Source organism: Trachypithecus francoisi, unplaced genomic scaffold (genome assembly GCF_009764315.1).
Source record: "Trachypithecus francoisi isolate TF-2019V2 unplaced genomic scaffold, Tfra_2.0 Lachesis_group4, whole genome shotgun sequence".
NCBI classification, from domain to species: Eukaryota; Metazoa; Chordata; class Mammalia; order Primates; family Cercopithecidae; genus Trachypithecus; species Trachypithecus francoisi.
The window spans coordinates 98,616,570-98,641,454 of NW_022681469.1; the positions used below are offsets into that span (position 1 = coordinate 98,616,570).

Below are 24,885 nucleotides of genomic sequence, written 5' to 3' on the forward strand. Positions count from 1 at the left end.
TAAGAGCAATTTCCTTCTACTTTTTCACTGGCTTTTAGGTTTACAGCTGTGTTCTGGGGTTTTTAAAAGCTGTCAAAAAGACAATCACATTTACTGAGCTTCTATACATCAAGAACTTAATAGAACATATCTCATATATACCTGGCAATAATTCTATGCAATAGAAGAGACATATTATATTCCCAGCACTGATGGGAAAACAAACTAATCAATTTGCTTATGGTCACACAAATAGTAAAGAGTAAAAGCCAGGACCCTAAGAAAATCTGATTCTAAAGCCTTGCTTTTTCAGCCATTTCACACTGTTTTCTAAAAACGTGTTTCTCAAAGTATATTTTAAGAATCACCTACGTTAGAATCATCTTGGATGCCTGTTAACACAGAATTGGCTACTATTCTGCACTTGCTCTATAGGAAACTCTGTGGGTGAGTCTAGGAAACCAAATTTTTAGCAAGCAACCCAGGTGATTTTGATACACACTACATCCACTGTCCTCAATACAACGTGAAATTTACAAAGTCACAGTAGAGAAAATAAATGTTATTTTGCATTTCGTCCTACAACGTAGGTCAAACTTTCTCAGTTTTCTTTATGGGTTTCTCTACCTCTGCCTATCTCTTAAAAAGCTATGATGGGTTGTTCTAAGTCTTGCTCTCTTCTTACATTACACTCTCCCTGGGCAATCTCATCTAATTCCAAGAATTAAATTCCTATCAATATACTTGTGACTCATGATCCTTTACTTTTAGTTCATTTTGAAAACTGTATATCCAAATCTTCGTCTGCTCACTATATATGTTTCATCTCTCAAATGTCCTATAGGTTCACTGAATAGAAAGTGTTCACAATGGAGATCATCTTATCCCCACTCCCAACACTTGTTTTGGCAACAACTGTAATATTTCTTGTTGTAGCCTCCGCCTCAATAAATGGCACCTCCACTAATTCAAGCTCCCAAACCAGAAAACTGCACACCATTTTTTATTTTGCCCTTTCCTTCACCAACTGCCCTGACGTCACCCCCTACACTCCACTGCCACCTACCAAAATCTAAACAGACCTTCTATTTTTCTGGCAAATATACTTGCTTTTTCTCTTCTTCATTGGCTCTCAGAAAAAACATGCTTAAAACACCAACCACTCTCATACCATTTTAAATATAGCATAAATATTGCAACTGAATAATTTCAAATCTTTTAGCATCCCTACAAGTTATGGACATTTATTATTTGGGGCTCCCCAGCATCCATGCATCTTTCCTATTTTAATTCCAAGACTGCCAGGGATAGGGCTTAGTTTTCCACCACAGAAACTGGAGGGAGGTGGATTTTCCCTGTTCCAACTTAATCAAAGTGGATGCTCCAGACTGGAACCTACATCTCAAGTAACAAAAGGATCAAGACAGGGTTCAGAATCCATTCTGGTGGCAATGGCATTCACTGATTGATGGCAGTGCACAATGGCAGCATCACATGTCCTGGCTTGGCGCCCAAGGCCAGTAGTGTGTCCCAGTAAGATTTTCATGGATTATGCTCAAGATCCAGCCCCCTTACCTACCTTAGTTCTTGCTTGCTTGCTGAGCCTGTGTGTAGCATTCTCAGCAATTCTGAGAGCGGATATTTTCCTAATAATTTCCCTTTCTGCATTAAAAAAATTGGTTTCTGATGCTCATACCAAGAACACTAACTTGGTACAAATGGCTAGCAATAAAAAATATGAAATGTGTTCAGTAATATCTACTAGTTATATTTAAGAAGGCCTTTTCCCCTCAGTGTATAACTTACGTTATTTCCATAAGTATTAATACTCAGTAGGGAAAAGAAAAATATGCCCATCAATACTAGACCTTGGCACTAAATTTTATCAAACTGATTAGCAAGATGTTCCAGCTCCTCAGTTAAAGATATATGAACATTTTCCTCTGGTTTATACAGCTTGCAGATGCCAATGCTAAATCAGCCACTTGAAATTTATCTCTGGGGTTTTGTGTAGAAGTTAGACTAGATACCAAACCAACAACATTCATGGTCATCGGATCCTTAGTAAAACTTAGTTGGTACCTGACTATTTCTGTATGTTGATGAAATCCTACTAAACATCAGATATACATTTTAACTGCTGCATACTGTTAGAGGGTCTCTTAGCCATAAAGGCAGAAAGTAAAGGTATAGCTTTAATTTAGTGTTTGTAATCCCAACTACTCAGGAGGCTGAGGCAGAAGAATTGCTTGAACACAGGAGGCGGAGGCTGCAGTGCGCTGAGATCATGCCACTGCACTCTAGCTTGGGCAATAGAGCGAGACCACATCTCAAAAAAAAAAAAACAGTTTATTATGATAAGTTTTAAAGTTAATACTTTCATATCAAAGATCCAAAAGTCTATAAAATTGCAATAATTTCTGATAAAAGTAGAATTAATGGTTCCTATTTCTTAAGGAATAAAGATATCCTTCTTCACATACCAGATGGAGATAGAATTTAAATTTTTAAAATATCAGAATTCACTTACATATTTTACATATATCATCTTGATATAATTATAAAATTACATAATTATAATTATAAAATGACAGAATTTGTTTCTGTCAAGTGAATCACAAGAAAAAAGGTAAGCTTTTACAGCTTTCTATTAAGTTGCTGTTACAAAACAACAGAACTTCTAATTATACAAATATAAGTACTGTCACTTTAACATATTCAAAACAATATTAAAAGAAATATGATGCTTTTTCAACATCAAAATATATTTTATAATTTTCAAACTTCAAAGAGAACATATATGTCCTCTTTTTTTCCTATCATTGGTGAAGTTGTGGAGAAGTGGAGAGCAGGGAGGTAAATTTCAATGAAAAATTTTATTTATCTCCCAAGTTCTGAAAGTTTTGTTAAATTCTTCATATTAAGCCCAATTTTCTACTGACTTTTATTATATATTGAAAAGATATTACAATGAAAACATTAAAACCACATAATGTAACAAATAACCTTGGAATGACTTTGTAGATCAGGGCTACTTGTAGCTCCCATTTACTAGACGGTGCTAGTGTATTCTTTAATCAGGTTTCAGCAAAAGTCCTGAAAGGAGGTACTAAGAACTGACAATCCCCTCCTTAAAAATGGGGAGAGACTAGGTTTACATCATAATGTTGATTCAAGATCATACAGAAGATAAACAGAAAAAGGGGAAAAACCCACAACAGTTTAGAACAGGTTCCTAAATGGGCCATCACTTATGTGCACCTTGGAGGGGTTGGTAATAATCATCAAGTTGTAGAAAAAGCATAGCTTTGGAGGCAGAGAGATCTGCATTAAATCCTCGTTCTGCCTCTTAACAGCCCTGTGTTGACCTCTCTTGTTTAGACTACTTCAAAGTCCTGCGAAATGGTCCTGTTGACCCAGACTCTATCCATCCCAAACCATTCTCCATAATCCTATTACAATTACTTCCTAAAAACCAAATCTGGTCATACAATGCTCTGCTTAAAGGTCATATTCAAAATAAAATGTTTAGCAAGGCCCTTATTCTCAGAAGGTTCTTATCAACCTGGTCTAATCCACTTCTTTAGCCTTACGTGCTCCCTCCCCTCACTCACTCCAAGCTCCAGCCTTCATTCCATCTTTGATCCCATCCACAGTTTTTCACAACTCAGAATCTCTGCTATTCCCTTACCTGGCAAGCCCATTTTACCCTTCTTCCCTGTCTTAGTCTGTTTATGCTGCTATAACACCCAAAACTGGGAAATTTATAAACAACAGAAATTAATTTCTCAGTTATGGGAGCTGGGAAGTCCAAGATCAAGGTACCAGCAGGGTCAGTGCCTAGTGAGGGCTGCTCTCTGCTTCAGGATGCCACCTTGTTGCTGCATCCCCCAGAAGAGGTGAATGCTGTACCATCACATGGTGGAAAGGCAAAAGAGGGGTTCCACAGCTCTCTCCAGACTTTTTTTATAAAAAGACATATCCCATTCTTGAGGGTAAAGCCCTCATGCCTTAATCACCTCCCCAAAGCCCCAGTTCTTAATACAATCTCCTTGGGAGTTAATTTCCAACATATGAATTTTGGAGGTACACATACATTCATACCATAGTATTCAACCAACAAACTCTTACTCATTCTTTCAGGCCCAATGAAGTGTTCTCTCCACCAGGACATCTTCCCTAACTTCCCTAGGCAGTTAGCTTTCCCTCATTTGTGATCCAAAGATAGCTTATTTAAATTACTTACTGTACTGCATTGAAATGGTCAGTTTACCTGCCCAGCTCCTTCCTCCAACCCCACAGCATCCTTCCCTCTCTCACTGATATCCACAAAAACCGAAACTGTGAGCACCTCTAAGGATCTTTGGATCCTCAGTGCCTACTAGCTAACAAGTGTCTGAAAAAATATTTATCAAATTTAGAAAAAGAACGAGTAAGTGAATGAATGAGTGAATGACTTGAAGGACATCTGAACATCTAGGACCTAAGAATTTTGATGAATGAGACTCATGACAATCAAAGGAAAAGGAAGGAGATGAAAGGATGAGTAAGATTTCCTCAGGTGTTGAAATATATACTATATGTATTTGTTGCTTAAGGGTCCCAAATGGCTACAAATAATAAATACAGACAATATTTATTGGTACAATGGTAAGTGCATCATTTACCCAACAGGTTGGAACTACTCTTTCTAAGCCACTACTATCTTCATAGGTCAATATGTTTTTTGGCACACACAATATGGTAGAAAATGTGAACTATGTATCTGTCAAACAGTAACAAAGCACACTTTAACCTAATAAGTGGTGTCAACTCCTTCTGTGCCTTTATAATCCATTTATCTAAATCCTACTTAGTTGGAGGATTATAGTTCTCATATATCTAGATAGGAGCTCTTCCCATTAGGTAAATGGTTCACACATACAGTAAATAAGGCTATAAAAAATCGTATCTAATTTTGCAAAAGAAAAAAAGTATTTGATATAAAGGAAGGAAATCGGGATCATGCCAAACAAGCAATTAAAAACTGTAGAAAGATAGATCTTTTTTTGGAGTCCCTTAAAAGAGAGGAACTGGCTAAGAATTTCAAAGGAAACCGCCAACAGAAAAAAGAACCACTAGAAAAAAATCTAAAATTTCACTGGAAACAGAAGGCTGCAAAGTAAAAGGGAAAAATTTAAGGAAATATAAGCCACATCTTCAAACATCAACATGAAAAAGGAATGCTAAAATGGTAATTTCTTTAAAGCGGAAGTGTCAGAGGCATTTAAACCAGAGCAACTCCATCTTGAATAGGAGCTGGGTAAAATAAGGCTTTGGCCTATGGGGGCTGCATTCCCAGGAGGTTAGGCATTCTTAGTCACGGGATGAGATAGGAGGTTGGCACAAAGTACAGATCACAAAGACCTTGCTGATAAAAGGATGCAGTAAAGTAACTGGCCAAAACCCACCAAAACCAAGATGGCGATGAAAAGTGACCTTTGGCTTTCCTCACTGCTCATTATATGCTAATTATAATGCATCAGCATGTTAAAGACACTCCCACCCGTGCTGTGATAGTTTACAAATACCACGGCAACATCAGGAAGTTACCCTATATGATTTAAAAAGGGGAGAAACCCTCAGTTCTGAGAACTGCCGACCCCTTTTCAGGAAAACTCATGAATAATCCACTCGCTGTTTAGCATATAATCAAGAAGTAACAGTAAGTGTAAGCAGCTGAGCAGCCTATGCTCTGCTTTGCCTATGGAGTAGCGATTCTTTTGTTTCATTACTTTCTTAATAAACTTGCTTTCACTTCCCTCTATGGATTGGCCTCAAATTCTTTCTTGTGTGAGATCCAAGAATCCTTTCTTGGGGACTGGATCAAGACCCCTTTCCAGTAACAGAAATGACAGAAAGGGCTAAATGGATCACAAAGTAGTTGAAATGCAAATTACGAACAACGTTACTACCATTAGGTCTCACCAAATAAGAATAAAAATGAACTCAGGAATTCAAGGTTGCAGTGAGCTATGATGGCATCACTGCACTCCAGCTTGGGTGATAGAGTGAGGCCCCCTCATCTCTAAAAAAGAAAAAAAAAGGGAACGTAACTAATATCCAAATAATTCTAACTAAAACGTTTTCACTGAATATATTATATTAGTGTTTGAAGTAAATATTAACACGCTTTGGGTTTTGGGGAAACTCTTGCTAATCTTTGACCTAACCATTGTTATATGTCAGTCAGGACTAGAAATGGAGGAAACACTGGCATTAGTATTCATTGATTCTTATATCAGAAACGAGAAGCCTAATTGAATCAAAGTTACAAGGATCTGAAACCTCCCTCCCCTGATCTGGTGAAAAAGAGGATATTCTGTGGAAGGTACTATCTTGATCTAAATTCACAATATCATGCAAAACTGTATTTCTATGATCTATGATAATCGTAACTGAACTTGAACTCTAAATTTTCTGACCTACCTCACTACTGACCCTTAGCAGAAGAAAGATGCTTGTTTATAGCTGTTTACAGCTTACACTTCACTGATGCCATTACTACATTTGAACATATTGTAAATTAGTGATGGAATGCAAACTAGCTACTAAATTAATTAAGTTGTTAATCTCATTAGCCAAAAGGTAAGAACAACTTCCAGCATTATGTAAGTATTTCAGACTTATCTGAAATACAATAATCTTACCTGTAGGTTTTTAGAACAGGGGAAAAAAAACTCTAAAAACTATAAATAATGTCAAATAAAACATAAATTTCCAAACAACATTGATAACAATTCCATAGGAAAGCTTACATTCAGTGATACTTTTGCCTTTTTCTTCTTAAAGTGTCCTTTCTGGAAATGAACATTATCTATTTCCATACAAGTTTTACTTCATAATATTCAACTCCTAGCCTGTTTTCCCTAGAATAAAGCGAAACTCAGAAAGCTTACAATCTTTAAATTTCATTATTTGGTGGCTTTATTTGTTCAAATAGCAAACTTAAAATTATGTTAACTGCAACTGAGAGACTGATTAATTAATAATGAAGTTACAAAATGTATCCTAGTATTTCTAAATTAATGTAGTGACAATAGTGGTTAAGAACATGGACTCTAACCATATTCTCTAGGTTAAAATCCTAAATTTGATCTGGGTGCAGCGGTGTGCACCTGTAATCCCAGCTACCTGGGAGACTGAGACAGGAAGATCACTTGACTCCAGGAGTTTGAGGCTGTAGGGTGTGATGACTGCACCTGTGAACAGCCACTGCTCTCCAGCCTAGGCACCAAGACAAGACCCTGTTTCTAAAAACAAAGGAAAAAAAAATTCCTAGATCTGCCATTTTCCAACTCTGTGACCTTGAACAAGTCACTTAACCTCTCTGTTCTGTTTTCCTAAAAGTAAAATTAATGGTGCTAATAATAGTACTTACAGAGTTGTTGTGAGCTAAACAAGTTAACACAGCTAATGTACTTAGACAAAGTGCTTAGAACGGTACCCAGTATATAGTAAATTCTATACACATGTTTGCTGTTATTCCTTAAATCTGTAAAGGGAGCTCAGAAAGGTGCCGTTCATATTTAATTTTTTCTAATTATATTTTAAAATACTTAAGGAAAATAATCTATTTTCTGCCATTGAAACTCTCACGACCCTATGTTCTTAACTTTTCCAGAAATTCTACAACAGTAGGCTGGATAATAAATATTTCCTAAGGTGAAAGGCCACAGAGATTAAAGTTATTTTACTCTCTTTTCGAATTCAATACAACACAATTGTTTTAGCTCTGAGGGCACTCTGGTATTTGGGGCATTTGTCAAATAATGAAATGAATCATAAATTAGATTATAATTGTTATAATTTCCAGTTATTATTTGTTTGTCTTCAGTTTACTCTGTACCCAAAAGAGGGGGAAGGGATGGCCAAAAAATTCTTAGGCAACAGTAGTTGATATAATTGAACACCAACATTACCTTTATCACTTCCATAATAATAGAATACTGTTTTACTGAGAGCACACCACCGTTTCTGCCATTCAAATCCCAGAAAGCTGTGATCTGCAATAAAGAGGGGAAAATGTAAGGCCATTTCCTTACTGTAAAAGAAAAAGTTAATTAATATGATTTCTAAGATTCCTCTGAGCTCTAACATTCTGTGACTAATTTGTATCTTCTTTTCCAAGAGACAAAAAACCAAACAACAACAAACCAACAAAGCTAAAGGGAATAAAGTAAAGTAGCTACGGGGCTGCCATACTTATGGAATCAACAGCATGGCTAACCAAGTTTTCTGACAGGGACAGTCAAAAAGGCATCTGACTATACAATCTTGAGATAATTGATCCATTTGGGTCTCATTTTCTCATCTGTTATAAAAAGAAGGGGGAGGAGCTAACCTAGATTATTTCTGTTACTCTTTCAGTTTTAAAATTCAGCTAAGAAAAGCAAAATGAAATATAAATAGAACGGCCCAAAGGGACTACCAGAGAGATAAGCAGAATGGTAATGAAAAGACTATCTGCTTTTCATTTCTCATATTGTAAAACCACCTCCATATTTCATTTCCATTAAATATTGGTGTTGAAAGAGTGAGACCATATGGTCAACTCCCAATTATCACAGCCAATGGAGAGGAACACTGAAATGAATAATAGACAATGGCAGACAAGATGCCAGGCTTGATCTGAACCACGGTGCATGCCAGGTTGGGCACAGGAAAACCTGCTGCTCAGCCCAGTGAGATACTGGTGAGAAATCCCACCTTTGAGAATATAGTCACGGCCTGCAGCTTTCCTTTGAGAGGCAGGAAACAGCTCCTGAATCATTTTACAAATAACCAAGGTTGACAACTAAAAATCTGACCTAATGCTTCTTATTAAAAATTATTTAAAGCTAAGAGTTATATTTTGTGGGTTGGATAATGTCATCCAGATTTTCTTACAATCTTAAAACTCTTTAATCACCTAAAATGAATATTGCCTCCACATGTATACTACAAACATGTTCTATCTAAGGATGTAAGCGTTTTTACATTTTTCATTAGAACCTTAAGTTTACCTTTTCTGCGTTTTTCAAGGTAGCCAGCCTTTAGAACAAAAGGAAGGTCTTGTGCTGCAATTGGAGGAAACTGGGCTCCTATGAGAAGTTGGGGAGAGAAAAAAAAAAAAGCAGTGGGTAATCCATTTCAGAAAAAACAAGTGCCAGATCTCATTAGATTCAGTGTGCTTTTAATTACTGAAATTGTTTAAATCTAAGTCTATTAGCCTTGTTTCATATCCATTCCATAGATTAATCCCCTCTATCCTCCCTAAAAGTCTCAAAAAGTAAAAAAAAAAAAAAAAAAAAAAAAAGTTCTGTGCTCATACATCTTAATATATCCTCCCAAAATACAAGACTGAGAAACTATTGTAAATAAATGCAATAAATCCCTGAAACAGAGGTTAAGAATTCCAAACAAATCATAGCTTCTTTATATTTATATTGAATTAATTCTTTAAAAATTTCAATACATATTGACTCTTACCTGCATAATCCCTATTCCTACCAAGTAAAACATAAAATGCTTTTCCCCTAGAAGCAAATGCTGACACTTGTTTCTCTGAGTCCACAGCAAATATTCTCTCTGTTTGTATTCAGAGAAATCTTGTGGACATTCCACTGAGTGAGTATGCTTTAGGTTTTTATAGGGCATTTAAGAGTCTAAAACTAGATAGATCTGATAAAACTATTATAAACAAACACTGGATCCCTAAAAAAAGTTTCCAAATCAAGCTAAAGTTGATTAGAAATTATATATTCACGGTCATGGATTATAGGTTACTCAATTTTATAAGTGTTCAATATTTTTATAAACTTCATTAGAAATATAAGTTATCTGCCAGGTGCAGTGGCTCACAGTTGTAATCCCAGCACTTTGGGAGGCTGAGGCGGGCGGATCACTTGAGGACAGGAGTTCGAGACCAGCCTGGCCAACATAGTGAAACCCTATCTCTACTAAAACTACAAAAAAAATTAGCCAGGCATGGTGGTGGGTGCCTGTAATCTCAGCTACTTGGCAGCTGAGGTAGGAGAATCACTTGAACCCAGGAGGTGGAGGTTGCAGTGAGCCAAGATCACGCCATTGCAATCCAGCCTGGGCAAGAAAAAAAAGAAAAAGAAAGGAAAAAGAAAAGAAATATAATAGTTATCCTCAGCATTTTACTAGAACTCTAGCAAGTGAAAACAACCAATCAAAAGAAAGTCTGTATGTAATACATCCAGTGGAAGTGGTTTCAGTACAGCTTAGGATAGAAAATGTTTTGAGTACAAACATACAATTAGAATGAATAAGATCTAGCATATGATAGCACAACAGAGTGAGAGTGACTATAGTCAACAACAATTTATTGTATATTTTAAAATAACTAAGTGGCCAGGTGCAATGGCTCATGCCTACAATCCCAGCACTTTCGGAGGCTAAGGAAGGAGGGTCGCTTGAGCCCAGGAGTTTGACACCAGCTTGGGTAACACAGTGAGACCCCTATCTCTACGAAAAATTAAAAAATAACTGGGTGTAGTGGTATACATGCCTGCAGTCCCAGCCAGCGGAGGAGGGGGGTAGATGTGGAAAGAAGGGGGTCTGAGGTGGAAGGATACCCCAAGAGGTCAAGGCTGCAGTAGGCCATGATCATGACACTGCGTTCCAGCCTGGGTAATAGAGAGAGACCCTGTCTTTAAATAAATAAATAAATAAAATAAAATAAAATAAAATAACTAAATAAATATAATTGGATTCTTTGTAACACAAAGAAAGAATAAATGATTGAGGTGATGGATACCTCATTTATCCTGATGTGATTATCATGCATGGTATGCCTGTATCAAAATATAATATAATATGCCCCATAAATTTGCCTATTATGTACCCACAAAAATTAAAAATTAAAAAAACAGAATGGGTTTGATAGGAAGTTTATTATATACAAACTCATCACATAATTTTACCAGCTTTTTTTTTTTAATATCATGGGGATCACAGTAGTGATAAAGTTATGGATATTTTGTCTTAAGAAACAAAGCTTAAAATTAGAGTACTAATTTCAGCTCCTTGGTGGATCAATTTCACTTAGTAAACACAACACAGTATCATTAAAACATATTTAAAATAGAACCCTGATTTTGAAATGTAAATGAAATTTTAGGGAAAGTGTACATATTTTAATAGCTGTTCAATAAATGTATCCAGTTTATTTTTTTCAAAATAAACTTGGTACATATAAAGGTATAAATTATTTATTATAGTATTTTGCACATAAAACAAAAATTACAAACAGAAATCTTATCTATGTAAACAATTCCTGGTCAACCACTAAACTAAAGCGGCTAATTGTGGGATGATTTGGTCTCATTAAGGGGTAGTCCCACAACTCTCTTACTTCCGTTGGGCATAATAAATGTTCTTTACATAAGGAATGGATGTTCACAAAATCTTAAGAAGAAAAGTTAAATTATTCTGAAAAGAAATGGGTACCTTTAGCATAGCTTTCAACTCTAAAATGTTACTAGTCAAAAAGGAGAGATGGGAGGAAGGGAGAGGGGAAAGGAAGTGGGGGAAAAGGAAAAGGAGAAGGGAAATTAGAATTTACTAGCATTCAATATACACATAGCCTGACTCTTTTGCTTTAAGAAAAATGTTGACTAAATTTCCACCTGATACATCACAATAAAATTTGATGTCATAAGCAATACTTATTCTGAATTCTAAATTCATGTTTCTAATATAAAATCTTTTATTTCTTCCCTGGGGAGTGGAGGCATACTTTTTTTTAACTGAAATTTCATTTTTCTAAACCTTTATTGCTGTTTGTCCAATATCCAGGATTTGTTTAATAGCCACGTGAATTCTTTAAAACACAAAAGTACACTAATAGCAATCCCTGTAAATACTTTAGATTTTTAAATTTTCAGAAGAACCATTTGGTTTGTATATCACCATGAGCATACGGACAATACTTTCTGATGGCAGGGATGGAAAATCTGTCATAACATATAAAAAAGTAGTAATTTCCTTTAAAAATATGAATTTTCATATCATTTAGACCTCATATCACTATGCCTACAATGATTAATGCTATTGACATTTAGGAAGATTCAGATTGGTATAAAGAAACAAGACTATAAATATACAGGCATAATGATACATGAAGAAAAAGAAATTAAGGCTAATGTAAGCCTATCTGTCAGGCAACAACAAACAGCTGCCACGTTTGCCATACACCGCAATTATATTACCTCACTATGTAACACAGCCAATTATACAACATTCCAGTGAATTCACAATCATATTCTCAGCTTCACTATTAAAATTCAAACCTTGTCCTAAAGAAAAGTTTTGCACTGGGTCTTAGTCCTTTGCACATAGTAGGCATTCAGTAAATGTTAGCTTTTATTAGCTATTATAGTTAAATACTGTTATACGTTAGTATAACTGTAACTACTAGTTCAAGTGAATGGATGCTAATGTAAATATAAGACTATGTTGCTCAGAGAAAGTTAATCAGAAATGAAAGATAGGAAAAAGCATGATTTGGCAACTATACAAGTTAAGCATTGTAGCTGCTTCTAAAGCAGTTAAAAGATTTCCTTTTACTAAGTGAAAGTGGTTAATGAAAAAATTATATCCTAAGGGGAAAACAAAAATTAACCCATATTCTGGGGACTAGACTATGCTACAGGAATTTATTACATGGACTTGCTTAAGTGGCCACAAACTTTCAGTACCCAAGAAAGTAAGGTATATACTGAGAAAGACTAGTTTTCTTTTTATAAAATGATTATGTATTTCTTATATGATAATCCTACTTTTCTAAAGCAGCTCAAAATATTAGACATTAAAATCGACACCCTACAAGGGCAACTAAGCAAGGAATGGGTCTTCTTCCAATGTGCAATTTGAGAATCTGAAGCATTCAAAATGGCAAAAAGGTCACAATGAACTCAAATAAACAAGTATCAAGTGCCGATATTCCCAGCAATTCAGGGAAAAGGCAATAGTGAAATCCAAATTTCCCTATAATTAGGTTGATACTTTATTCATAAGGTAACTGTTTCTAAAAGATAACTCAAGAATTCTAGTATGTGTCTTAAAGTTTTTGCCTTAAAAACAAATGGTGTATATCGTAGACATAGTACAGCAAGCTTCAGGTATGGATACTAGAATTTGAAAAGCAGAGAAGAGATACAAAGTATTAAAATTAATAACAAATTACCTTAAAACTAAGGTATTACCCACTCTTGGTGATTTTATTAAACTATTACTTTATCTTTTTTTTCTTGAATCTAGGATGAAAAACACTGGAATGTTTAAATGCCTGTAATATACTTAAGAAATAAGCATTATCTTTTAAAAAGTGTTAACAATTAAAAATAATTATTTCAGAATGAAAAACAGTAGTTACTTCAATTTCAGAGAAAAATATGAAGTCTGTGGTAGGAAGTATCATTTAGTGACATTCCAGGTGTTAGGCTGGTCAGGTCTAAATCCAGTCTTGGCATTAACAGGGTAGACAACTGCATTACTGTATTTAGGACAAAGAAAAGTAGAAAAATGTGTCTAGATCACAGAAGCTTCACTCAGAAGACAAGGCCTAGAGCAGCATGCAAGTCCTTTGAGTAGGCAAGGGAATGAGAGTGAGAGAGAGTTAGAGTTGGGGGAGAGAGAGAAAGAGCTAGAGTTGAGGAGAATGGGAAGTCTAATGGTCCTTTCTTTTTTATTTAGATTTCTCAAATCTAAATGAACAAATGTTGATTCACAATTTTGTCCAGTATTGGGTGCCTCAATATACTATATTCCAGGGTCTTCCCTGACATTGATGTGTCTCCTAATAGACTCTTCCCTGATACATACACATACACACACTCACACACACAAACACACACACACACACATTATATCCCAGTCTAACACCTCTTTAAATGCATTACTTTATCTAAGACAGTATGCGACATCATTACCAAAGTGTAATGATTCAGAGACATTTTCAAAATAGATATGTTTTTATTATCATTTTTATTTTTTGATATGCAACTTTGGTGATCAATTTAAATGCTAGACTTCTAAGGAATCCAAAGCCTTATTTTTACTATTTTATCATCAATAAATCATCATATTATTGGCTTAATTACACTAATACATTCACACTTTTTTGGTTGTTTAATCTAGACTTTATGCAAAATTACAACTAGGGTCTGAGCTTCACCTTTTGCTCCCTTCAATTTTCCCTTTTCTAGTTGGCATTTATATAGTTTTCAACATGAACACCAAGCTTTCACATAGTGTAATTCTTCCTACCACCTATACTCGACTAAAGTTTCCTTTTCCCTTATATTGGAAAAGAGAGAAAAGATACTTTTAAAAAGACTGTTATTATTCGTAAGATTTTTCACTCTGAGTCAAGATTTTGGTCCATTTAGTCAAATATTCTGTGTCACCACATGATGTGACTGTTTTCCCTGAACTCCAAAAAGTAAAGAATAAACTTCTCAACCATACAACCATATCTTTTTTCCTGACAATTCATATAAATAAAGCATCTACAAGTTTATTTAAACCTTTTCAAATTCTTCATTTTCACCTAATAGTTGGGATACTGAGTTCCATAAACTGGCCACCTCCTAGGGGGAGATAGTGCTTCCTTTTGTCTCTTCTAAACTCATGTAGTAAACTACCAAAAATGCAGCCCAGGCTGTAGTGCAGTGGCATGATTTTGTTACTACAACCTCTGCTTTCTGGGCTCAAGCGATCCTCCCACCTCAACCTCCTGAGTAGCTGGGATTATAGGTGCACAACAGCATGCCTGGCTAATTTCTGTATGTTTTGTAGAGACAAGGTTTCATCATGTTGTCCAGGCTGATCTCAAACTACTGGGATCAAGTGATCTGCCCGCTTTGGCCTCCCAAAGTGCTGGTATTATAGGCATGAGCCACCATGCCTGGCCAATAGACCCATTTTTTAAAAAAAGTATTTACCCACTTAATGATTGCTTTATATTTGAAACATATATTAGGCTTTGATTGTCCAAAAATATTATCTCATTTCATGATGGTGATACTCTCACCTATCCACCAGTGGTTATTTTATTATTTAGATTAGCTTCTCCAATTGAAGTTCATTTTTCTTAAGAAGTGGTAAACAGAATGAAAGTACACTTTCAGGTGCCAGTATGTCATAACACCAATATAATCCCAATGCGTTGTAATTTTGTATAAAGGTAGAGAAATGCTTTCTGTTTTGCTTCCGCTATCCTTACAGTTGATGTCCACTATCTTAACAACATTTTTGGCTGAAAGGTACATTAGTACTTAGCTTTAGAAAATAATCCATAAAAAAGCCTCAGTTCCCAGAGCTGTGACTGGCTCAGAATTCATCATTCCACAAGTGCAGTTTAATTACACTTTATAATTATACACATAAACTTACAAGCTATTTTCCCTGTTTCTAGAAATTATGTAATAGATACAAAGATGCAAGGATGCAGACACTTCATTTCTTTTTCTAATAGGTTTTAAGTATAAAAATTCATTAGCATATCTGCAAAGTAAACAAAGAACCAAAACAAAATAAGACTATGCACCAACAAAGGAGAGAAACCTACAGTTAACTTGGATATAAATAGTAAATAAAATGTTTTAGTGGTACGGCACATATTCAGAAGCTTAGCTTTACGTTGATACTGACTTCAAAATCCATGGCAGAGATTAAAGAAGTCTGCAATGTAATCTCAGTTCTAAACTTTTTTTTTTTTTTTTAACCTTAAACATGTCACTTAGCCTCTCTGGACTCAATTTCTTCTTTTTAAAACCTAAAAAAAGATAGGTTCAATCATCTCCAAAGCCCTCCAATTCCAGGAGTTGATAAAATATATCCACACTAATATTTTTCTTGTCCTTTCAGTAGTAAATGGCCAAGGTCCAAGATAGATTGAAGTTTCAATTATATCAAATGTGGAAATTGCTCACAATCTATTTTTTATAGAACAACTAGTAACTTCTTTTACATCTAGCATAGAACTATTTTATGTCATTTAAAAGGTTTAATATTCAGCTAGAACCTTGCCCTGGAATATGTGTGATAGAAATAAATATATAAATTAAATATTTTTCATATCTGAATAATTCTCCCCTCCATGTGGGAAATTTGGAATTTCAAATCCAAATTTGAAATTTGAATTTCAAATTCCAAATTACATTTGGAATTTCAAATTTATCAGTATTTTTAGTAGCAAAAGGAAGACATTATATATTCAATGAACATCTCAAACAATAATCACTGCCATAACTCTAATAGAGGACTAATTGTGTTACTTTAGCATAGTCTTTCCAAAAAGCTTGTTTTCTCATCGTAGCACTATTACTTTCTTCAGAAGAGATTCACCAATGAATACATTAGTACTAGCGATCTCTAAGCCTATTATGATATTTCTTTTAAGAAAAACAAAATCAAAAAAGCTCACACCATGCTTTGACATTAAGATGGTCAACTTTCAATTGGTAGAACCACAGAATTCTCAGGAGGGTTATGCCTTGGGGAAAACACTTTAAGAACTGACATAGCAGCCTATGTGACTACACTGGGGTAAAAGCAGAGGTTACAACTCAAGGGTTTAACATCTGCTAATCTCCTCCCTCCTCTGAAAAGTGGCCATTTTGAAGGCTACCAAGCAAAAACGGAATAACCATGAGGATAATTCAAATTTGCCTTTATTAACTCTAAAGGAGTTAAGAGTGGAAATTTTCACTATGCCTTCAATAGGTCTATTTGGAAACAAAGAAGACAATAACTATTAATATCATAGCTACATGCATGTAAGATATGTTCATGAATATAATCCAAAAGATTAAGCATTTGTTCAGAGTTCAATCAAAGCTTCTATTTTACATCTCTTCCTTCCTCCTCTCGTCCTCCTCCCTTCTCTTCTTCTCTCCTTCCTTTTCCTCCTCTTCCCTCCCCTCTGCTCCTCTTTCCCCTCCCTCTCCTCTCTTCTCCTCTCCTTTCCCTTTTTTCTTCCTTCCTTTCTTGCTGCTACTAATTTTCATAGAAATCTACAAAACTACAAAAAATTCTAATGGCAAGATTCCAGAATAATGAAAAGAAATCTGAAATCAATTGTGTTCATCAACATCGATTAAAATAATGCTCAAAAAGTCACAGATCAATAGTACATGTGAATTATATGATACAGAGTCCAATTATCCTTCTCCATTCATTTAAAACTGCTTCTTTTACTTTAACATACACTTAAGTATACGACCAGAAACTGAACTATCTTATTACATATCTGAAGATTGCTTCTTTAGATAAATCTTTAATATAGAACTTCTGTCCCTTTCTCATAAAAGTAGATGTGAAAAAAATATCTTTAAGAGTTCTGATTTGTTGGTCTAACAATAAACCACTAGTTATCACATTGTTAAAATATATTAAACTTGTTCCTTATAGAATTTTAAAATATGGTTTTTATCTAAAAATTCTAGAGTTATTACTTTGTGGAAAACCTTATAAGACTCTCTCAATTATTTCCAGGGAAGATAGCATATCAATATACTGAATCAATCATTTTAAAATAAGGTTTTACTTTAGAGACAAGACTACTAGTTTATATATTTATAAACTATATGATATTATAATACAGGGCGCCCTCTGTGTTTTTATATTTTAGTAAAGGTTACTTTTAAATAATAGATCTTTTGATTCCACATAAAAAATTTAAATCAAATTTTACCTTTCACATAAAGTAACTCCTCAGCAACTCTTTATCTGCCTATATCTTAGTCATCTACTCTGTAGCAAGTAAAACATTAAATTCTAAAAAATAATAGCCTTCTAAAAAAGTCTATAATACATACTTTGAGAAAATGAGATGCAAGCTTAAAATGGAATACATTTCTCCTTAAGTTAAAAATATAATTCTAAATATATCAAAATGTTCAGTCTCTAAATATATAAAATTAAATATATACAATTAATTATGAACTGGGTTTTAATTTAATGCATTTCTTTCCACAACAAAAGTGCCCCCAAACTGATACTGCATTTTAGATTCATGTTCAGAACCCTGGATTTACATTCAAATTGCAGGATGGCTACCAGCTCCGTGACTTAGCAAGTTACTCAATTTCATTAAGCTTTAGTTTTCAAATATTTCAATGTAGATAATAGGCGGGCATACTATGGAGAGTTACTGTGGGGATTTAGTAGAACAGCACTTAAGATAACTCTTTAAGAAATGTTATCTCTTATTACTACTAGTATTTTTAAAAGGCAACTCAAATTTGCCACAAGTCCATTGTTACACACACACACACACACACACACACACACACACAAAAGGAGGCTGAAAATATAAACCACTAGAATAAAAACATGAATGTTAAACACCTTTTAACCACACGACTTTCTTTCTGGTTATAGATACTTGGCCAAAAACAAATCTGATGCATAAATAAATATTTGACAAGATTATACATAATAAAGATTTGCATAAATGAAAAGGAACGTTCTTAACTCATATATTAAACAATATTTTACTAGTCTATATTATGTGCCAGGCTTTTCTAAACAGTACCCAAAACAGAAAACTAGGAAACATAAACTCAACTTCACTGGAAATTTGTTGAAGGCATCTTAAAAGTCAAACAATTATATATAAAATTTAAACAATAACAATAATAGGTCCTCGGCTGTGGGCAGTGATTCACACCTGTAATTCTAGCACTTTGGAAGGCTGAGGCAGAAGGATCACTTGAGGCCAGGTGTTCAAGACAGCCTGGGTAACAAGCAACACCGCATCTCTATAAAAAATGTATTAATTACTCAGGCACAGTAACTCACACCTGTAGTCCTAGCTACTCGGAAGGCAGGAGAATCGTTTGAGCCCAAGAGTTCAAGGCTGCTTATGATAGTGCCACTGCACTCCAGCCTGGGTGACAGAGTGAGACCCTGTCTCAAATAATAACAATAATAATAGGTCCTACTTTTTTCTTCCTTACCTATGCTATCTCTGTATCAAACACAACTGTTTCTATTATCTCCACACTATAAGCTTAAATATGTTTTTTTACAGCACTATCAGTGGCATGATTACAGATATCAGCACTGCAACAGTTAACATTTATTAAGCCTTTACCGTGAGTTAGGTAAAGATGATGATACCAGTCATCATCTCATTTCATCATCATATAACCCTAAGAGGTAAGTATTACTAACTCTATATTACCAATCAGAAATCAAGGTCACATACAATAAGTGGAGCCAGGACCTTAAGTCTACTTGCCCAAAAGCCCATTTTCTGAAATGCTATGTTCCACTGCTGATGGAATAAATGAATGCCATCTATAGAAACTGTGACAGACAACATCATTGCATTACTTTTCTACGGCATTAAAGCAATCACTATTATTTAAGATTAGTTCCCTAAGTGTAACATGATATATTTTAATATACCGTACTTTTTTTTTTTTGAGATGGAGTCTTGCTCTTTCACCCAGGATGGAGTGCAGTGGTGCGTTCTTGGCTCACTGCAACCTCCACCCACCACGTTCAACGATTTCCCTGCCTCAGCCTCCCAAGCAGCTGGCATTACACGCACACGCTACCATGCCCAGCTAATTTTTGTATTTTTAGTAGAGACGGGGTTTCACCATGTTGGCCAGGCTGGTCTCGAACTCCTGACCTCAGCTGATCCACCCACCTTGGCCTCCCAGAGTGCTAGGGTTATAGGCGTTAGCCACTGCGCATGGCCAATATACCATACATTTAAAATGTGGAGTGTTGTTTCATCTGTAAGATTTTGGGTCAATTTTGCTTCTTAAGAATGTATTTGAAATACTTCCATTTTGGTTTAAAAACATATATACACAAACATGGAACAAATTAGTTATGGGAAAAATGATGTTTATGGAAGGAAAAGGAGGTTCCTTTTGTATGCAGATTCCTCTAGCAAACTGCATAGAAATAAGAAATGAATATAATTTAGACTGAATTCTTTAGCTTCTTTCCACTCAACTATGCTTTATTTTTACATAGGCCATAGGACAATTCTTTCATTGATTTACTTACTTTTGCAACAGCTTTATGTTGTGTATTTTGAGGTATAAATTTTTAAAATTATTTTCAGATTATAAGTAACATTTTTATAATTTGTGATATTCTTTAAACTCATTTTATTTATTTTTCCTATTCTGTATACAAAAAGTTTAGAGTCATTAATAACACAAGATTATATCTTAAGTATCTGAAATAGGAATATGCAGAGTTATAATGTCTTCTACATTGTACAGTATAATAAAACATGTTTTTGTTTCTGTCTTAAGAAAAATAACAAGTACATAAATAATTGTCATTCTATTCCCATCTCCCAAAACAACTTTATTATTGAGGGGTGGTTAATATGAATAAATAAATAAGAAAAATAACAAGTGACAAATGTGTAGTTTGAAAACTATCAAACATGAAATTATTTTATGACTAACTTATTAATAGAGGTAAATTGCTGAATTAAGGCTCTCACTCTATTTCACAGTCCTACTCTGAGTATTTGATTACTAAATTGAGCTTGATTACTAAAGCAAATACATTCCCAAACATTCTTAATGCTTTAGTCTTCATAAGTAAATAGTATACCTGTTTCTATTTAAGAAGGAAACTACCTAATTTTTTATTTAAATCAAGAAGTCTTGGCAGTTTCCCTCTTCTGTCATTCAAAGTACCTACTCTGGTTTAAGGTGTTATAAGTATCTTCCTAAAAACACATGTGTATGCAATTTTTCTGCCTCTCTCTTACAGACACACACACAATTTGTCTTCCTTTCACCTAAAACAAGAGGTTTTTCCATAACTCTTTTTTCAATATAGATATGAAATTCATATTCTTACCTAGTATTATTGTTAATTTAGTAATATACTGCTTCCTTCTCCCCCCAAAAAGCATTTCACAGGCATTTGTATGATACATTTGGTGAGGCAAATTAAAAGCAAACAGGAGCTATCAGTGTGTATACACACAGGGCGGGACAGAGGGGGAGGATGGAAGATGGAGAAGAAGGGAAGGGTAAGGAAGGGGAGGAGGCAGACTGACAAAGCAAATACCTGTATAGAAAAATGTTAATGTTAGGGTAATTGGGATGAAAGGTATATGGGAACTCTGTGTTATTCTTGCAACTTTTCTGTGTCACTGTTTCAATATTTTTTAAAATCAAGGCAAAATTAGAAGTCAGGATGGAACAGAAAACAACTTGGAACTACAAAGTCATTTACACTTGTGAGGAGTGGGCCAAAAATTCACTTATAAGCTTTATAACAACCAACATGGAGCAAGAAATATAATAAATCATATGAGCCATTGCCCATAAGATAAATGCAGATCACTGTTCAGGGAAGAAAACACAACTATTTCTGGCTCCTGGTACTGAAATGAGAAAGAAATTTCTCCCATAGTTCTCAATGTCCTCAATAACATTTTTACAGTATATAAAAGTTTCATAGGGTTGTTTTGTATAACATTGTTCATATTAAGCCAAAAGCTTAATGCCAAAGTGAAATTCAGTAAAAGCAATTCTACAGAGTACAAAACGAGAAGGCCCAAGTATACAGCTAGCTCCCAAAAGCTTTGTTAAACTCAAGAATAAGATCATAGAATATCTATAGGAACAGACACCCTGCACAATTTTCAGACAATCATTCCAAAATCCTGTTTGCCTATTAAATCTCAAGAAAAAGCTCCATTCTCAGGACGAAACTAACACAATTCTTTTTATGTTGCTGCTTAAGTCAAGAGCCATATCCTTTAACAACCAGTCAGGCTGGGGGTAAAATTAATACACTTATTTATCAATTTACAAAGTTTAATGACTTTGCAGGGACATAAATGTGGATGAAGATCATCTTAACACAAAAACAAATCAGCAACTGGCCTATAAAGTTCTAACTCAGTGCCAGGACAATTCTAGCCTGCAAAATTTTAAGCATATACCTACTTTGTATCCATAAAACATCCACAGAACAACATGTTACTGAGAATGATAAAATGCTTGAGTCTACTCTTCAGTATGAACTGGCAATCATATGTACACCTAGGTAACTGAAAGGATTATAAAGCATTGTTATCCATATAACTGAGCAAATTACTAGAGAATTCATACTATAATTTCAATATTAGAACAGTTAATGTGTAGCAGTTTTTCTTCTTACTCTGGAAATAAAAGCATACCACATGCTTAATCCTTTTTCTGATCCTTAGTTTCAAAGGGGAATAACTGTCAAGAGCCATTTGTGAGACTGGCCAGGGAGACAGACATAGACATTCATGTGGTATTTACAATATCAGGCTAAAATGATGTGCCACAAGTGTATCTTTTTCACTAGAATTTGAGCAAGGGGATCATAAGGCAGTGTTCTGAAACTTGAGTGTGCATGGAAACCATCAAGCGTACTTCTTTCAAATGTAGAAGTATAATTTTAAACAAAATCATCTATATGACTCAGAATGGTATATTTAAAAAACCTTGTTTTGTGTATAAGATTTGTAAAATATGGTCTAAGCTAATGTTCACTGCAAAATAAAAGAAATCAATACATAGATAAAACACAGTTCTGCAATCAGTACACACTGAAAACAGAAGGAAAATGCCCGAAATATAAATGATAGTGCAGCTAATGATTTGTATTTACAACTAGCTAAAGTTAAAGGGTCATTAAAATAATTTTGTAAACATTGAATACAACTTTCACAGTAGTCTCGAGAGAGAAAGAGAGGCTGTCATAATAAAACACAGTATTAAGCAGTCAGTTGCCTGCATGTGTTGGTTCATTCATCAGACAGTTATTGAGCACCCAGTATGTACCAGGCACTGTGATGGAGCAACAGGTACAGCTACAGTCCTTGCCTTTGAGAAGCTCATGATTAGGTGCAATTCCCCACTAATAAAGAGATTCAAGAAACCAATGAGGAAAGAGAAAAATGGAGGCAAGATAGCCGTAAGACATGAAGAACAAAGAGGTCATCCTTATATTTATATCCCATCTTAATATCTACTTTCACAACTACTAACACTCCCATTCAGTTCTAAACTTTATAACCACCAACATGAAGAAACATAATAAAAAGGAAGAAATTGGGACAGAACATATAATATAAAAAGTGCCCATTTAGCTATGTGATTTTAGCATATTTTTTAAAAAGCAAGCCAGACACAGTGGCGATGCCTGTAATCCCAGCACTTTGGGAGGCTGAGGCGAGTGGATCACTTGAGGTCAGGAGTTTGAAACCAACCTGGCCAAGATGGTGAAACCCCTTCTCCACTGAAAATATAAAAATTAGCAGGGTGTGGTGGCGTATGCCTGTAATCCCAGCTACTCTGGAGACTGAGGTGGGAGAATTGCTTGAATCCAGGAGGCAGACGTTGCAGCAAGCCAAAATCACACCACTGAACTCCAGTCTGGGCAACACAGTGAGACTCCGTAGCAAAAAAAAAAAAGTATTCAAGATGTGGAAAAAAAAAAACCAACTGACAAATATAGCAACTGATATTTACTATGAGGAGACATCAAAAGGTAATTCATTAATATGTTCACTGTGTGGGCTATCTCACTGCAGGATCTGCCAGAGCTGACATAGCCCAATCGTCCATGGTCTCCTTTTCTCCCAACTAAGAGTTGTCATTACCAGAACAATTTCACCAAGAAATTTTAACTATTTAGTTCAAATTAGAAATGGCAAAATTAAACTTTGAAAAAGAAACTGATGGAATACTGAGCAGAACAAAATGATTGCTAACAACACACAACAACTGATGTAACTTCATGTAAACAACCAGTGCTGTTCAGTCACACTTGAACATCACATCAAGAGCAGTTCAGTGTTCCTTCATTTGCCCTGTAAGGCACTGGAAGTTACCTCAGAGGAGGCTAAGGCAACAAAATGGTCTGAACTATGAATCTGTAGTTTGCTCATAAATATTTGAAATATACAATGACCTCTTGAAAATATGAAAAAGATTTAAAATCTGAAAGATACACATCCCGCTAAAATTCCATATGAATAAATGGCATAACACAAGTTATTCCAAGTCAATTTAGATACGGTAAGATCTTATGATAAGATATCATATTGCATGTTTCTCTAAGAATTCAGCTGTAATTAATCATGTCTGAATAGACCATGATGTATATTCTCACTGAAAAACAAAATTTACATATATAATGTTTTATCTACCTTAATATTGATAACAAGTTATTAATTAAATTAATTCAATTAAATCCCCTTCACCTGGATAGCTTTAAGTCTCACACAAGACTCACAGTTCTAATGTACTTTTAAAAATACAAAAATAATTTTTACGAATTCCTCAGAGGATGTTGAAATATGGAAATTTAAGACTTAGTCCAATTCTTTCTCACCAACCAAAGAAGTCAGGTGTACTACTATAATTCCATACATGGATAAGAACTGGTAAAGTCATTAACTTGTCAAATGATGACTTATTCAAGGTGTATTTATAGGAGAAAACATTTGCATGGATGTCACAATGAACTGCAAATTAATAACAAAAAAGTGAACAGGTCAATAGAAAAACAGGTAAAGGATATGAACCCAGCAATTCATGGAATAAGTAAAAAGGTTAATAAATATGAAAAGAGATGAGTGTTTATTGACTTGTAGTCTTTCCCCAGCTGTCCCCACCTCCATTAGAATGTAAGTTCCAACAGCCCAGAGACCACAACTGTCTTCTTCACTGCTGTATCCCTAGGGCCTAGATTCGTGCCTGGGACACAGAAGTGTTTGTTAAATTTGCTGAATGAACAAACAAATGAATAAACCTCACTAAAAACTACTTTTTAACTTATAGGACTGGCAAAAACTGTAAAGATTAAGAATATCAAACA

General features: G+C 34.8%; 1 protein-coding gene across 1 annotated transcript in view; it reads right to left on the reverse strand.

Annotated features, from left to right (window-relative positions):
* The window catches only part of SKAP2 (src kinase associated phosphoprotein 2), a 203,405-nt gene that overhangs the window by 64,614 nt on the left and 113,906 nt on the right, over positions 1–24,885 (reverse strand). The window contains exons 5-6 of the mRNA XM_033194401.1: positions 9,024–9,101; positions 7,941–8,024 (exon numbers count right to left, since the gene is read on the reverse strand). Of these exons, the coding sequence (XP_033050292.1) occupies positions 7,941–8,024; positions 9,024–9,101 (162 nt within the window). The remainder of the gene's footprint in view (positions 1–7,940; positions 8,025–9,023; positions 9,102–24,885) is intronic.